General features: G+C 41.5%; 1 protein-coding gene across 1 annotated transcript in view; it reads left to right on the forward strand.

The window, feature by feature from the left end:
- The window catches only part of OBSCN (obscurin, cytoskeletal calmodulin and titin-interacting RhoGEF), a gene marked incomplete at its 5' end in the record, with an annotated part of 184,638 nt that overhangs the window by 32,027 nt on the left and 135,945 nt on the right, over positions 1–16,666 (forward strand). The window contains 11 exons of the mRNA XM_080579536.1: positions 1,025–1,300; positions 2,684–2,959; positions 7,631–7,900; positions 8,536–8,811; positions 10,397–10,672; positions 11,820–12,095; positions 12,472–12,747; positions 13,565–13,840; positions 14,575–14,841; positions 15,321–15,590; positions 15,826–16,089. Coding sequence (XP_080435662.1) covers positions 1,025–1,300; positions 2,684–2,959; positions 7,631–7,900; positions 8,536–8,811; positions 10,397–10,672; positions 11,820–12,095; positions 12,472–12,747; positions 13,565–13,840; positions 14,575–14,841; positions 15,321–15,590; positions 15,826–16,089 — 3,003 coding nt within the window. The remainder of the gene's footprint in view (positions 1–1,024; positions 1,301–2,683; positions 2,960–7,630; positions 7,901–8,535; positions 8,812–10,396; positions 10,673–11,819; positions 12,096–12,471; positions 12,748–13,564; positions 13,841–14,574; positions 14,842–15,320; positions 15,591–15,825; positions 16,090–16,666) is intronic.

A 16,666-nucleotide genomic window follows, 5' to 3' on the forward strand; every position in this document is an offset into this window, starting at 1 on the left:
TCTTTTGCTACAGAAGTCCTCGTCTTACTAGATTATCCCAAAGTGCAATGGCTTTCTGAGTCTTAATTTATCCTCTTACCATTGTACTCAGAAAGCTTTTCAGGGTTCCTACATTCCAGGGTTCCACTGGTAGCACAAACCCATCCCATTTTAAGGACAGCTTAAGGTTAGATTCTTAGTGTTGAGTATTGGGATGCAGCTATGGCCCTTTTAGCTCATCATAAAAAGAGCAAAGTGCCGCACACCTTAGAGACCAAGATAAAAGTGTAGTAAGAAGAGTTTAATCTGCAATCTCATTATCTCAAGATTCATGGTATACAGTGAAACCCTTATCAAAAGGATACATGATATCCTTTTGAAGCCAACTCCATTTGTTGAGACAGAGGTTCCAAAGGGAAGCGTGGAAGAAAGTGACTTTAAACACTTCATTCCGCATGTGTTAAGTATTAAGAGAAGATTCCCGCAGTCAGTTTTCTGAAAAGTCAGAGATTTCCAAGTACAGAAAAGTGTATTTTATGCATAAAGCTGAGCTATGAAAATTAACTTAAGCCAAGTACTTTTCCATATTGAGAACTGTATCTTTATAATTTCCTTGGGATTAAGTTAAAAGATATTTTCTGAACAGTATCCAGTCTTAATCTGACATACTCAGATGCTGGTAAATTCCTGTAAATAATGTGATAGAGAAGTCTGTGATTCATAATTGGGCTATATTTGGCTAAACTCAAATGTAGAGTGTAGCAATACGAAAAAGTCACAAAGGTAAAGATTTATCTTTGTCTTCATTAGAAGAAATTTGAAAATGAGGAGCTCCAGCTGTTTTAAAAGAATAGTTGGAGAGACAGAATGGTTATATGGACTATCTCTAGAGGGTGCATTATAATGTATGATAAACACAAACGTAAAGCAATGTTCCTTACAAGAAATTGTCCTATACAATATGTACACAAAATATGTGTAATATCTTCCAGTCACAAGCTATTTGTATCTTATATATATTTTCCGTAACATTTCCCAATATCAGAGCCAGAAGCTGTATTCACAAACAAGGAGAAGGTGCAGAAGGAGGTGAAAGCTGCACTAACAGAAAATGCCACGCTGAGCTGCGAGGTGGCCCAGGAGAAGACTGATGTGAAATGGTACAAGGAAGGGAAGCTGATCACCTCGAGCAAGAAGTTCAAGGTGGAGTCGGAGGGCAAATCTCGTCGGCTGGTGGTGAATCAGGTGGAGAAAAAAGATGCTGGGGAGTACACCTGCGAGGCTGCTGGCCAGAAACTGACCTTCAAGATTGTCGTCACAGGTAGGAGAGAGATTCTCTCAGTACTGTTTCCTATCATGATTAATTGCTGCCTTCAACATATTCTGAGTTTATATGCACTCTGCAGCTTTATTTTATTTGTCATTCTACAAAACTGAGTGTGATTCACAGGGTGTTAGATACATCTTACCTCTTTCTATCCGTTCCCAAGATGGACATAAGATTTGGTTCAGATGCCTGCATGTAGGCTTCCGGTTATTCCTGAAATGCTCTGGAGATCCCTGGCTGGCATCCATCTGCCCTACTAGAAATGGGCAGCTTTCCCGAGAGTCCCTGGTATATGTCCCAGCCTCTTGAAGACATCTTGGGTGCACAGGGTGTGTCAAATTGCCCAAGACACTTGTATGTGGGCTACTGAAGTGTGGTCCTAATCAGTGCAGTCTGTGAAGTGACCATTGACAGGGTCACCCCTGACTACAGCAGGGTTTCCAGTACCACATTCTCACTGGGAAATCTAAGCTTAGGTGTCTTAATCTGGGAGCTGAGACCAGCTCTACCTCCTGGGTAGCTAAAGTTGAGTGAATTTCTGTCATGATGTCAGATTCCTAACTACTGAGAATCATCAGTGGCTTCTGGGTCTCAGTAACTTTTTTCACTCTTGAAGATTCGCTCCACAGCTGAGATTGATTTGTAGGTATGCAGCAAAAAATGTAGTATTCCTGCTTACAAGGGCTGAAACAAGCATGTAATCAGAGGTCAAATAAATACTGGTGGTGCATATGATTTTAATATGAGTATATTGTTTTGTGTACAAAATATTCCAATTACCACAGATTTTCTAAGAAATTGTTGCTGATAGCTAGATATTACAGAGCACATCATGTTCATATTTGCCGTTTGCTGTTGGTTTCCAATTTTTAATTAATGTAACCATGCAAACACTATACTCATTTAAAAACAGATTTTGCAGAAACGAGTTTATGCAGAGCTCCATGAACCACAGAGAAATGGAGTTAAAAAGGATCTCCAGAGGTCAGCCTAATGCATTCCTCTCTGCTGCATGAAAGTAGCTAGATTTCTATCCAGGTACCCAAGAGGGTTACAGATGGCTGGTTTAGAGACAGCTCTGTGCTTAAATTAGGAAAATATTTGATTAAGAACCTTATTTGTTTTAAAACTTTATAAGATATGAAGAATATATGGTTACAGTAGTCCACTAGTTGTCTGGAGAAGGAAGTGTTAGGTTGTTAACTTACTGAAAGAACGTTTTTAATCTGGATCATGTTCATTCACTTTAGTATGGATGGAATTATTCTAAAATGACCAAGATTCATGAAGTTGTTGTAAGCCGAATTTTGCATTTGGTTATGAACACTTTGGACAGAATGACTGTACCTTTGCATTTTAAATTGTTTCCCACTGTAGAAGCAGAAGATGCTTTTGTAAACAAGGAGAAGGTACAGAAGGAGGTGCAGGCAGTCACGAAAGACAATGCCACACTGAGCTGCGAGGTGGCCCAGGAGAAGACTGATGTAAAATGGTACAAGGAAGGGAAGCTGATCACCTCAAGCAAGAAGTTCAAGGTGGAGTCGGAGGGCAAATCTCGTCGGCTGGTGGTGAATCAGGTGGAGAAAAAAGATGCTGGGGAGTACACTTGTGAGGCTGCTGGCCAGAAACTGACCTTCAAGATTGATGTCACAGGTGAGAGATTACCTATTTACATTTATTTATTTATTTTTTGTCATAACTATTAAGAGAGTTCCCTAGTGTTTTAGTTCCAGAATTCCAGTGATTTACTTCCAGCATTGACCTATGTGGTTCTGCAACAGAACGTATATCGTTATTCTTAAAAATCGATATTAAAGGCATGTGCTTGGACACTTTAGGAAAGAGAGAGGTCCATGCAAGCCAGTATTCTTTCTCGGAGACTGACCAAGAATGGTTATTAAGATAAAGGATTTAAGAAGAAGACGAACATACAACAGTCGTTCCATCCTTTAGGAATCACTAATTCCACTCTAAAAATCTGTAGTTTCTGTCTCTGCTGGGACAAAGTTTGCTTCTACCATATCTATACAAGACATGGCTTTGCTGAAAGATTTTGCCAATATGACCTTGTGAGGAATTGAAGAACACATTTTGAGTGTAAGTTCAGAACACTATCCAGCAGTTTGTGTAAGCAACTCTGTCATCAATACATACCCTTCTATTTTTGCTGCTAGTTATTTTTGTTGAAAACACTACCCATACTTCCTTTGCCACGAAATATGTTCCTTCCTTCTGTCTTGCTTGAAAGAATTGAGAGAAGACTATCTAGTTTTGATGTAGTCATTTCTTAATTGATTGTGGACAAGAAGATAATTTTAAAGATGCGTGCAATTAAAACTAAAACAGGCAAAACTACCAGAAAGTGAAGCAAAACAATAGAATTGGATTTGGTGCAAAGACTTGCTGTTTTTTCTTTCAATGGATTTACCCAACACTAGAATCTGCTCATTTTTGAAGTGTGTGCATCTACACAGCCCAATGCACCACTCATGCCTCAAAGCTCTTTATTTTGGACTCAGCTGAGAATGTGGTTATTTACCTTCTGCACTGGAGGTCGTTTGTGGCTGGCCTCCTCTCAGTGTGGTCTGAGCAAAAGCATGACATTACAGCGTTGAGATTCATGTGACTGCCAGTTGTGGGTCTCACTGAGGTACAAGCTGATTGGATTTCACTTTGCTTGCCCTGCTGTGTCTGTGTTCTGTGGTATATATTGCTGGGGAGTGACCCTACAAGGAAATTAGAGACAAATGTGCCTCATTCTGCTTTGAGAGGTGGCAACTCTCCTTTGTGCTAGAAAAAATACAGTAATATTTATTTTGTGGGTCAGTTACGTGACTCTTCTGCAGCTCTATGCAGTTTGTAGGAGTGGTACAGGGTAAAACTGAATCATTATTTCAAACAATGAATGTCATTGATAGCAGAAGCTGTTCAAGGAAAAAATGTAGTAGATTATTAATTTCTGCCTTTTAGTTTCATTTTTAAAGGATCTTATTACACTGTTTGAAAGAAGAACTCTTCTTAGCTTCGTGTGGAAGGATCTTATAATCTGGACCAGGAGAACTTTATCCTCTAGTGGATGCAACAAGGCACTGAAGGACTTTCAGCAGCTGTTTGTGCTTACAACTTAGCCAAAAGATCTATCTCTGAGGAAAACTGTTGACAGCAATAACTGAGGGTTGCATGAGACTTTGGGATGAAAACCCAAGATTGGCCTGCTGTCAGGGCATCTGAGAAATATTCAGTCACATTCATGGGAGAAAATCCCGTGGCTTGGACAGTGAGGATTCATATTTTTGGGAAATGGCATCATCCTCTGCAACTTGAGATGGGTATCCTTGCTATCACCACACATTTCTGCACCTCACGTCCTCTCCAATAAATAGGTGTAAGAACAGTGTCCTACCCAATGGAAGTGTTTTTCATATCATGGGTTGTGAGATACAGGGGGACCATAGAAAAGTGGACAAGCAGTTTATCTGTAAGATACATATTAGTGTTCTCCAAGCCAATTGCTGCCAAAGGGAGGATGTTTTCCAGCTTTTGCAAATGCAAAAATAGGAGGGCAAAGAAGAGTAGGCCTTCTCTTGACACTGAGAGATTGACCGTTTACTTTAAAGACAGAAGTTGGGAACCTCGAGGTTCTTGTTTGAGACTGCAGAGAAAGTACACTGTAGAACCAGGCAGGGAAATGGATCTTCTGACCCTCTTCTGTGCCTTAATCCTAGGTCACCTTTCTTTTCACCTTGTGGATGATTAAAGGTACAACTTAGGGAGAGTACCAACTAGAATTTGTGTAAGCAAGTAACAATACCCCAAGGGAAATTAAAATAAACTGAAGCTTCCGATTGAAGAGAATTGTCTAGGATGGAACATGACGTGTGAGCTTAGGAGTTGATCATTCAGTTAGTAGCTGTATAACCTCTGTTGGTTTATACTGATAGATGAAATGTCTACCTAGGGTGAGAGCCAAAACAAATTAACCTGTAGAACACTTTCTAGGAACATCTGCAGGTTATCTTTGGAAGTATGGTACAAAAAGGTCTGAAGCTTGAAATCCATGCTCTTTGTAACATGGCCTCACTTCTTCCCTTGCCTACACATACATTTAAGGGTTATATGTGCTAAAGTATTCCTTGCTAAGTGTTTTAACTTCCTTCACGAGCTTGGATCCAGCCTGACTTTTGGCAAATCTTGCTCTATTACTACTGCTCCTGTTACCAGAGATGTAGCTTTCTAGGAGAGCTGCCCTTTCTTCTATTCCTTGTTTGTGCCGTGTCTTTTAAAGGATTTTAAGGGACAGTTCCATGATTTTTAGCTGGTCTTGATGATTGTTTCCCTCCTCTTCTTCTACTGGGTAAAAAGAAGATTCTGAAACCCTTTAATGTGAAGAAGCCAGATTGAACACAGTCTTGAACAAGTTGTTCATCTTTTCTTCAATTATCAGTTCTCATAATTCACCCAGGTGTACAGCTTCCAAATAAGTGCATTACAGGATATTTTTTTAATTTCCTCTATGACTTTAAACTAGATCATCTTATGTTCCTTATATCTAGGGTTATTTCCCATGTCCAACTTTTAAAATGATGTCCTTGGAGTTTACCAAAACTAAGCCTAAAATCAAGTTACTTTTCTTAGTTCAGTGTCTGCTTGACTGGAGAATTTCCCAGCTCTTACATCTAGAAATCCATGATGCTGCTGGCATAGCTCCAGTGGAGGCAACCAAGATGATTATGGGGCTGGAGCATGTCATATGAGGAGTGGTTAGAGGTTGAGAAAATTGGATATGTTCAGACTAGAGAAGAGAAGCCAAAGGGAGTTTTTATTGCAGCCTGCAGCTAGCTAATGGGAGGATATAGCTCCAGGTTCTTCTCAAAGGTGCACAGTGACAGGGAGAAGAGGCAAAGTACTCAAGCTGAAATGTGGGATGTTCTGAAAAGGTATTACAAAAAATATGCATCATGAAGGCAATCAAGCTCTGGAACAGGAGCCCTAAGGTTGTGGGTTCTCCACCACTGGAGATATTCAGAACTCAATGCGACGTGGCCCTGAGTGAAGCAATGTAATTTTATCTGCTCACAGCGGGCAAATTGGACTGGATGACCTGCTGATATCACTCCCAACTTGAATTGTTTTATGACTTGGTAATTTTGTATTATTACTAGCACATGTTCTGAAGAACATATCTGGGAAGTTATGCTGATCCATACGGACACAATTCCATATAAATCACTGTGAAGATACTCCAGTTGTTATGCAGCTACTCCTTAACCCTTATTGTTTTTTTTTCCTGAAAATGATCTGGACCCAAATATGGGGACAACGCTGGCAAATGAAGGATCCTGCCTGGTATATCTACAGTAAACAGGAGATAGGCAGCCCAGTCTTCTCTGCAAGTGAACACAACATGCTGTGCTTGCTGAAGAGAGCCCTCCTGCTTGGCTTGTAGAAACCGACCCTACAGCATGTCTGCAGGAAAGCTGGTGGAAGCCTAAGGATGAGGTTCTTCTTGCTCCTCAACTGAGCAGCAGCCAGAAACTGTGATGTCTCAAAGCAAGCTTGTACTGTTGGGAAGTTTCTGCCAATGCTTCCTCAAGCATTTGCTTAGCTCTGTTAGCCTATTTGATTTTACATCTGCTTTATTTAAATTGTAACCCACTAGGCAGTCTCCCACTGAAAACCCAGTACCATGCAGTCTCAGAGACAAAGCTTTAATTGTCACAGGCTTCTTAAAATCTGTCACCAGCTTCACTGACATGGTTTGGAAACTTGCCTGAAAGAACCTAGACTGTGTTCCAAGGTAGAAATAAAAGGTGAAAGCTGTTCTTGTCATTCTTCTGTGCAGCTCTGATGGGATATACCCATGGCCATAAAAAGGCTGGCTAGTTGTCCATACGGTATTGCATTCTGAGCCCAGCTATGTCTGGTACCACCTCATTCACAGAGAGTTGCAGGATGCCTCCAAGCACTTGGCTGTGGTTAACATGATCTTTTCCAAATTGCCTGTCTTTTACTTCTGTTACATCTGAGGGCTTTAGTGCTGGATCCAGCTGTGGGACAAAGAATTGATGCCATTTCTCTCTTACATATCCATGAACGTGTACTTCAGTGAGAAGTGCTGCAGACAGAAGACTAAAAATCTGCTTCTGGGGGTTGCTGTGCATTGCAAATGATTGAAACAGCAACAGATAGCAGAGATCAATTATTAGTAACCTTGATACAGGTGGATTTACATTTAGTTCAAGGTAGGTTTACAAATTAATGGTCAAGCATTATCTCAAATGATACTTTTTTTTCACAGATTTTTCATTCTTTGCTATCTTACAGATGATATGTTTGAACACAAAGACAAAGTGCAGAAGGAGGTGAAAGCTGCACTAACAGAAAATGCCACACTGAGCTGCGAGGTGGCCCAGGAGAAGACTGATGTAAAATGGTACAAGGAGGGGAAACTGATCACCTCAAGCAAGAAGTTCAAGGTGGAGTCGGAGGGCAAATCTCGTCGGCTGGTGGTGAATCAGGTGGAGAAGAAAGATGCTGGGGAGTACACCTGCGAGGCTGCTGGCCAGAAACTGACCTTCAAGATTGTTGTCACAGGTGAGAGAAGATACTTTGGCCCATCCTTCCTATTTCTAAAACATTTAGAAAAATGATTATTATTTTATAAAAGTTTTTTCCAATTATGCTTCAAATTTTTGGAGAACATCATTGGGATGACCTAGCTCTGATGGGGAAATGGAAGGAAGTGTTCCAGGTACAGTTCTGAGGAAGCTCTTTCCTTTGAAAAGTTCAGGAATTTCCCTTCACTGTGGGAATGGGGAAATGGGGAATGGGGAAAGGAAGGTTCTGATTGCACCTCTCCATCACTGCGTGTTGGTGCAAGTGGAACAACTCTGCGGTGCAGCTGATTCCCAGGACGTTTCAGAGCAGGGGCACAGTGGTGAGCAATAGGGTGTCTGCCCCACGTCTGCACACTTTTTGTTTGTCTTGGAAGGGCTCGTTTAAGCTGGTGAGGAGAGTAGGACAGGAAAGCATTGTGAAAGTTCAGGTCTCTAAGGCATTGAGTTAATGGCAACCGAGGGAAGAAAGTGGCATGGAGAGTCATTCAAGATGTATTGCCATGCTGGGGCTCCAGAGTGGGGGAATGGATTCTATTTTCCAGCTCCCTCTCTGCCTCCTGCTCCTCTTTCAAGTAGCCCAATTAATCTTTCTCTCTCCCTGTCTCCCCCCAGAGCCAGAAGCTGTATTCACAAACAAGGAGAAGGTGCAGAAGGAGGTAAAAGCTGCACTAACAGAAAATGCCACGCTGAGCTGCGAGGTGGCCCAGGAGAAGACCGATGTGAAATGGTACAAGGAGGGGAAGCTGATCACCTCGAGCAAGAAGTTCAAGGTGGAGTCGGAGGGCAAATCTCGTCGGCTGGTGGTGAGTGAGGTGGAGAAGAAAGATGCTGGGGAGTACACCTGCGAGGCTGCTGGCCAGAAACTGACCTTCAAGGTTCATGTTACAGGTGAGTAAATGTTTCATCTGTTTTTAAATCTCCCCCCAAAACTGAAGGGAAGACAAATTGCACGGCTTGACAAATTCCACCTCAGCAGTCAGTTGATGGAGTATTTAAATTCTGCTGTTTAACACACTTCCGTTCACACTGTTTGGCCTGTCTTCCGTCTTTGAAAGCAGAGAACTCAGAGGATTACTGTAGCCTACGCCCAGGAAATTTGTTAATCTAATGGAGATGCAGTGATAACAAAATAATAATTCAATAATTGCAGGAGAAATTAAAGGACATAGAAAATCTTCTGATCACAAGCATTTTCTTGCCAATACTTCTTCCTGAAATGAAGTGTCTTTTTACTATAGAGTCTTAGAGCCAGCATTTGGTCACAATGCTGGAAGAAGACATTAGTGTTTTTTTGTAAATTATAAAATTACAAATAAAATGTAATTCACTTTTTTTTCCCCTCTCTATAATAGGTACAAAAGAAATGTTAAAAAAGACTTAAAGCTGGGGCTTTTCTTTCCAGAAATGGAGAAAGATAAACTTTCAATATGTATCAAGGGGCTTATAAGAAAGATGAGGAAAGACTTTTTAACATGGCCTGTAGTGACAGGCTGAGGGGCAGTGGTTGTAAACTGAAAGAGGGTAGATTTAGATTGGATATAAAGAAGAAATTCTTTATAATGAGGGTGGTCTGACACTAGAACAGGTTGCTCAGAGAAATTGCACGCGTCCCATCATTGGAAGTGTTCAGTATCAGGTTGGACAGGGCTTTGAGCAACTAGATCTAGTGAAATATGGTGCTGGCCATGCCAAGGGGATCGGACTAGATGATCTTTAAATGTTCCTTCCAACCCAATTTATTCTCTAATTCTATAGAGGAAACCTTTTTATTATCACTTCTGCCATATGAGAACCGTTCTCAGAAGTGGTAGCTGAGGAAAACAAGTTTCCTCAACATGACGTAAGCAAGAATGGGATTTAACCTTGACATCCCTTGGTTGTATACTGATGAATTTAAAGCAAATTGAGGAGTTCATATATTAGATTGCATTTTGATTCTGGCATTGTGCAGTGCTAAGCAAATACCATGGGGGCTAGCTAGTTCAAATTCATTAGAGAAACATAGTTCTGGGTTGACACATGTTTGGAACACTGGGGAAATAAAGGTAATAAGCACATAACGTACTCACAAAGATTGTTTCTCAAGCCTACCTTTGCTTTTGCTGTCAAAGTAAATTACAGCTCTCAGCTTGTTTGGACAATTTAATGTATGTCCACTTAAATCAAACAATTTTCTTAACTACTATGTGCACTGGTGTGCTGCTGGACATTGGAGAAATGTGAATTTTTCTGCAGATTTTGGAGAATGATGGTGGTACAAGTGAAAGTAGGTTTCAGGCCATCTAAACTGAGGGAGTCCTTCACTGGCACTTGATGTAATTCAGATGTTAATTTTCAGTTAATAGCACTGGAAGGAAATGCGAATAGGAAAGCCATCATCAGCACCACAATCCAAAGACTGATGTGGGCATTTGGGAAGGGCTGTATAGAAAAGGTTCACTTTTCTAATCTGCTACTTTACCCTCAATTCCAGAAGTAGAGGATGGTTTTATCAACAAGGACAAAGTGCAGAAGGAGGTGAAAGCTGCTCTAACAGAAAATGCCGCGCTGAGCTGTGAGGTGGCCCAGGAGAAGACCAATGTGAAATGGTACAAGGAAGGGAAGCTGATCACCTCGAGCAAGAAGTTCAAGGTGGAGTCAGAGGGCAAATCTCGTCGGCTGGTGGTGAATCAGGTGGAGAAGAAAGATGCTGGGGAGTACACCTGTGAGGCTGCTGGCCAGAAAATGAACTTCAAGATTCATGTTACAGGTAAGAGAAGACACTTTGGTCCATCCTTCCTATTTCTAGGATATTTAGAAAAATGATTATTATTTTGTAAGAGTTTTTCCTATTATGCTTCAAATGTTTCAAGTTTACTTTTTATTCAAGTATGCTTTTTTTTTTTTTTTTCCAAGTTTTCCCTATTATGCTTATTCCTTCAGGGGAGGTTTAGGTTGGATATTAGGAGATATTAGGATAAATTTCGTCACTGAAAGGGTTTTGTGGCATTGCAACAGGCTGCGCAGGGAAGTGGTTGGGTCGCCATCCCTGGAGGTCTTCAAGAAACGTGTTGATGTAGAACTTAGTAGCATGGTTTAGTGGTGGACTTTAGTGCTAGGTTAGAGGTTGGACTAGATGATCTCAGAGGTCTTTTCCAACCTGAATGATTCTATGATTCCTTGATAAATGACAGCTTGGGGGAGAAAGTGGCATGGAGTGTCATTCAAGATGCATTGCCCTTCTGGGGCTCCGGAGTGGGAGAATGGACTCAGTTTTCTGACTTAGTCTGCCTACTGCTCCTCTTGCAAGTAGCCTGACTAAAATGCCTCCTGAAGAACAAGGGTATTTCACCATTTGGATGCAACAATGTGAGATGGGCTAGGCTTTTCTAAAGGTCACATGGGAAGTAATGACACAGTCTTGAACATGGATGTCCTGGTCAAGCACGCTTCACGCTGAACAAAATGACCTGGTGCTGATCGGACAGCAGAGGCAGCTGTTGGGAACCAGAGAAATCAACAAATGGGGCTCTGACACAGCATGGTGCAATTTCTGCCTCTAGGAATTCATCAGTTTGCACTCAACTTCAACCAAAATATTTCCTGCCTTAACTGGGGCCTGCAATAGAGTGATGATGATCCATCAGGTGATCTCCTAGCTTGCTGCACAGAGACACTAATCTTTGTGTGATTTGTCGTGAAGCAACTAAAAGCTTCTTTGAAAAACTATACAACAAAGCAAGCAAACAACCAGAACAAAAAACCACCCACCCCCCATGGAACAGTTTGCATGTTCTTCCAGTAGCTTTAGATGCGTACTGTCAAGTCAAAGAGATTGTTTCCAGCATTCTCTCTAAGCCCTAAGGGGACCGGGCAACTTCATATTTTGTAGATGCTGAATCTTTCTCTCTTTTCAGAGCCAGAAGCTGTATTTACAAACAAGGAGAAGGTGCAGAAGGAGGTGAAAGCTGCACTAACAGAAAATGCCACGCTGAGCTGCGAGGTGGCCCAGGAGAAGACCGATGTGAAATGGTACAAGGAAGGGAAGCTGATCACCTCAAGCAAGAAGTTCAAGGTGGAGTCGGAGGGCAAATCTCGTCGGCTGGTGGTGAATCAAGTGGAGAAGAAAGATGCTGGGGAGTACACCTGTGAGGCTGCTGGCCAGAAATTGACCTTCAAGATTGATGTCACAGGTAAGACAGACATTGTCTGAATTATAGTGGAGGATAATAAAGTAAAAAATATAGTAATTATCACAGAGTGGTCCAGTTGCAATAGACTGTGTTCAGGGTTCACCTGTACCTGATTTTCTTGTGACCAATTGCCTGGATTTGTAGGAACTGAAATGTTTGGCTTTAGCTTGGCACAAAGGCCTATTTCATTCTTTGTCTGTCTTCCCTAGTTTCCAAATTACAATTTGCTTACACAGAAGGGTAGATACTGTCTAGTGAAGGCAATCAGTTTTGTTATAAGTCGCATCCTAAATATTTACCAGCCTGTGCACATAAATCTGTAAGATGACTTCATTTTAATCCCTCTGTAAATGTTTTCTTCCTTTTCTTCACTCAGAGCCCAAACCTGCATTTATAAACCAGGAAAAGGTACAGAAGGAGGTAAATGCTGTCCTGACTGAAAGTGCCGTTCTCAGCTGTGAGGTAGCACAGGACGCAACTGAAGTAAAATGGTACAAGGATGGAAGACTCCTTGTTTCCTCTAGAAAGTTCAAAATAGAAACTGTGGGTAAAACTCGGCGTCTGGTTGTAGAGCAGCTGGAAAAGAAAGATGCCGGAGAATACGTCTGTGAGGCTGCTGGCCAGAAGCTGACCTTCAAGTTGGAACCAACTGGTGAGTGTTCACTTTGGAGGCACTAAGCAGCATTCTGTGTGGCTTAGAGGAAGACTGGATGTTATCTACCCACCCAGTGGCCATGGTGCAGCCATGATTTCCCCTGGAACAACATCACTGAACCACATCATACATGAAATTGTCCTTTTTAACATAGCAGTGAAGTGGAAAATGTCTGAAGACTATTTTTGGCTAAGGAAATGCTATATCTTTTTTTGTTTATCTGCTTTTCACATCTCATCACCTGATCTTTTTCAATGGTAGGGAGCTGAAAGTAGAAGTGGGAAATTTTGAAGAGCAGAAATAGAGCTGGGGAAAAAGGAAAATAAGAAAAGATTTTCTGCTGCTGTGTGTGTCCCAGAACTGCCCTGTTCTGTGGCAAAGCATTGTACAAGGTAGAGAAGAGGCCAAGAGAAAGGGAGTAAACAGAAAAGAGAATAGACCATAAATTCAGATTTAGCATATTAATACTTTGTAATTAGATTTAGAATCCTAAAAATGGGAGAACAAAAATTATACAGGTCATTTTATCTCTAAGAAACAAGTTTTTATAGGTAGCAGGATGTGTATTTTCATTTTCTTTCCTTTGCTTCTGTTCTAAGCAGAAGCTCTGGGTTACCTGGCAGGTGATTTTCTTTCTTCCCACTCGCCAAAAGATTATAGCAGCCACAAAGATTCAGCCATATTCCCTGTGTTATTAGAGATTATAGAGGAGCTGGTATGTGACTGTGAGTCATGAAGAGAGAAACTGAAAATTGCTGTGTTTAAGGATTTGAGAATTAAGTTATTAGTTTTTCTATTTTAATGTCTTTCCTAGAACCAGAGGCTAAATTTGAAAATAAAGTTGTCCAGAAGGAGCCCCTCATTGTTCAAGAGCACGAAAGCATCACTTTGACTACTTCAGTAACGCCTGAAACTGCTGTAGTAAAGTGGTTCAAAGATGGAGCAGAAATCAAGGCGAACAAGAAGTATGAGATCAAGAGCGAGGGGGCATCCAGGACTCTGACAGTGAACCTGGCAGAGAGCACAGACACTGCTGTGTACACTTGCAAGACAAAAAGTGACAAGCAGGAATTCAAAGTACAGGTGAAAGGTGAGCAGATAGCAGCCTGCAAGTTGTGTCCCTTCCTAACAGTTGCGTTCCTCTTATGGGAAGATAAGGTGAAGATCATGGACTTCTCTCAAAAACTGTTCCAACCTCTAGACTTGAATTGCTTTTGCAGCTACTGCAGCTTCCCCACCATGGGTCAGCAAAGTCCTTCCTGCCTTCAAAGACCCAATTTTCGTCCTCTTTCCTCGTGCCTCTTGGGCAACAAGGACACCTAAGATGGGTGCTTTTCCTGGCGTTTGCTCTCCAACGTTATCACACCATTTCTGTCTCCTCCTAATCCAGTGGGTAGGGCACGGGCAGAGCCTTAGCTCTTCCTGACTGCTCACCAGTGTGACAAAGCTGATGAGTAGTTTTAATGTGTAGTCAGGCAAATTAGGCTCTGATGTTTAGAACAAACAAACAATCAAAACCAAAACAACAACAAAAAAACCAACAACCAATCAAACAACAAAACAACAAAAATACCCACTGTGGTCTCATAAAGTAAAATATTAGAAAGAAAGAAGGGCACAACACAAACACAAACATGTTTTAAGGCACAGTTCTTACTTTTCAGAGTGATAATGATAATATAATTTCATGTAAATGGAATCTCCACCCTCTATCTTTTTTTTTTCTTTTTCTTTTTCTTTTTTTAAGTTGGCTAGAGTGGGTTTCATAGAACAGATTTCTTAACTTTTCCTTTCTTGCCATTTTTCCTTTCCTCTGCACCTCAGAAATCCCAGTGAAGTTTGCCAAAAAGCTTGAAGCTGTTAATGCTGAGATTGGAGGCAGCGTGTCTTTGACCTGTGAAGTGAGCCATGCCAAAGGGAAGGTGGTGTGGCGCAGGAATGGAGTTGAGATCAAGCCCAGCAAACGTTTCCAGATTCACGAGGAGGGTGTCAAACGAACCCTGACAATAACAGGGATCCGGGCTGAGGATGAGGGAGAGTACTTCTGTGAGTCCAGAGATGACAAGAGCAGCATTACCATCACCCCCAAAGGTAAGTCTCTAGAACTGAATGGTGACAATATGGAAAGGTCCTTGGCTTTCCTCCTCAACTGTTACAATCCTACAAAGCCAAGTTTATTCCTGTGTTTATGCTGTTCCCTATGTTAACAACAAAGTACAAAACTCCACTTTTTCTCTGAATGTCTGTGGAACCTCTGTTTGTGAAGAACATCATTGCTGAGCTCGGGTCTCTTAGTATGTGGGCAAATCAACCTTTATATTGCATTTGAGGCTGGAATTAAGTATTCCATATCTATGACAGGATTTTTCCCCTCTTTGTTTACCTCTTTCTTCTGGCATCTTTATACATAAAACCTACTCAGAGATGAGAAATATGATGGTCCATTATTTATTACTGTAAGTAATGAAATTTGATGCTTCTAATGAAATCATTGAATCTATTGGCTCTTTGAAAGTGCTTATGCCATGCCTCAGAGACATGCTCCTAAACGTTTTCTTCCTATCCATCAGCTCCCAGGGTGGTGAAATTTGTTACGAGTCTCAACAGTGTGGTCTCTGAGGAAGGAAAAGAGGCTGTGTTCAAGTGCACCGTTTCTCCCAGTGATGCTGTAGTCACGTGGCTCAGGAATGGTGTCAAGATTGAAGCCAGCAAGAAGTATGTGATCTCACAGAAGGACACCAACCACAGTCTCACGATCACTGATCTGACACTGGAAGATGCAGCTGAAATCTCTGCCAATGCGGAGGGTGTAGAAAGCACAGCCAATCTCAGAGTCCGAGGTAAGAGGCAATAGTGCACCTTTGACGGGCTGTCTCTGATGCTGTGGCCTGTGGGTTTCACATGGCCTTCTCTCTGATTATGGTAGCAGTAGGGGATTTCTGCTTTTGCTTCATTAAATAGGAAAGTCCAGAATGTATTGGGACTAGAGATAATTAAGACACTTTTTTAATTCTTTCTGAAAACATGTTTTCTGGATCCTCTACATTCTTACTACTATTACTTCTCCTTTATCAGAGGCCTCAATCTCCTTCAAGAAGAAACTGGAGGCCAGAACTGTTGAAGAGAAGGATACGGTGACCTTGGAGGTAGAACTGACCAAGCCTGCAGAGGTGAAGTGGATGAGGAACAGCATCGTATTGAAGCCCAGTGAAAAAATAGAGATCAAAACTGAGGGAACAAAGCACATCTTGGTGGTTAAGGACATCTCCTTTGCAGACAGGGGCTTTTACTGCTGTGAGAGTCCTGATGACAAGACCCAAGCCAAGATCAACGTGGAAAGTAAGTTGAATGATTGCCAGGTCCGTAAATACCCTGGACAGGATTTGGATGTGGATTCTGGTCTCTTCCGTTATCATAATGGCCACTACCACCAAACCTGACATGGGGACACAGCTGTGTGCTTGGCCACCAGTCAAACTTCTGAGATAATGTGGAAGAGAGGGCAGTAAGCAGAATGTGGATGGCTGGTTCCTGTTGCCTTCATCTCATCCCACGAGCTTTCAGTCATGCTGTTGACTATTAAACCTCTTAGCTGATTCTTCCTCTTCTGAAACTTCTCACTCCCTGGTACACTCTGTTTTTTCATTTGTATGGCTTTTAGCCCTTGTTCACCCATCCATTGCCCTAATTCTTCTCTATAAAGCACCTCTTTCAGAACAACTCTATATTCAGTCAGGGTTAAAAAAAAAAATAACACGAGAGTAAATCTTCTATCTGTGGGTTCTACCCTTTCAAGTAAGCTAATGGTATCTCAGCTGTAGCCCTGTACTTCTGCCCTTTTTCCTGCATCCTTTTGTCATGATTGTTACAGGATAGATGAAGATAGAATTTAAGCACTTAAGGACTACCTAATCTT

The sequence above is a fragment of the Anser brachyrhynchus genome (assembly GCF_964034855.1).
Source record: "Anser brachyrhynchus genome assembly, chromosome: 2".
Classification (NCBI taxonomy): Eukaryota; Metazoa; Chordata; class Aves; order Anseriformes; family Anatidae; genus Anser; species Anser brachyrhynchus.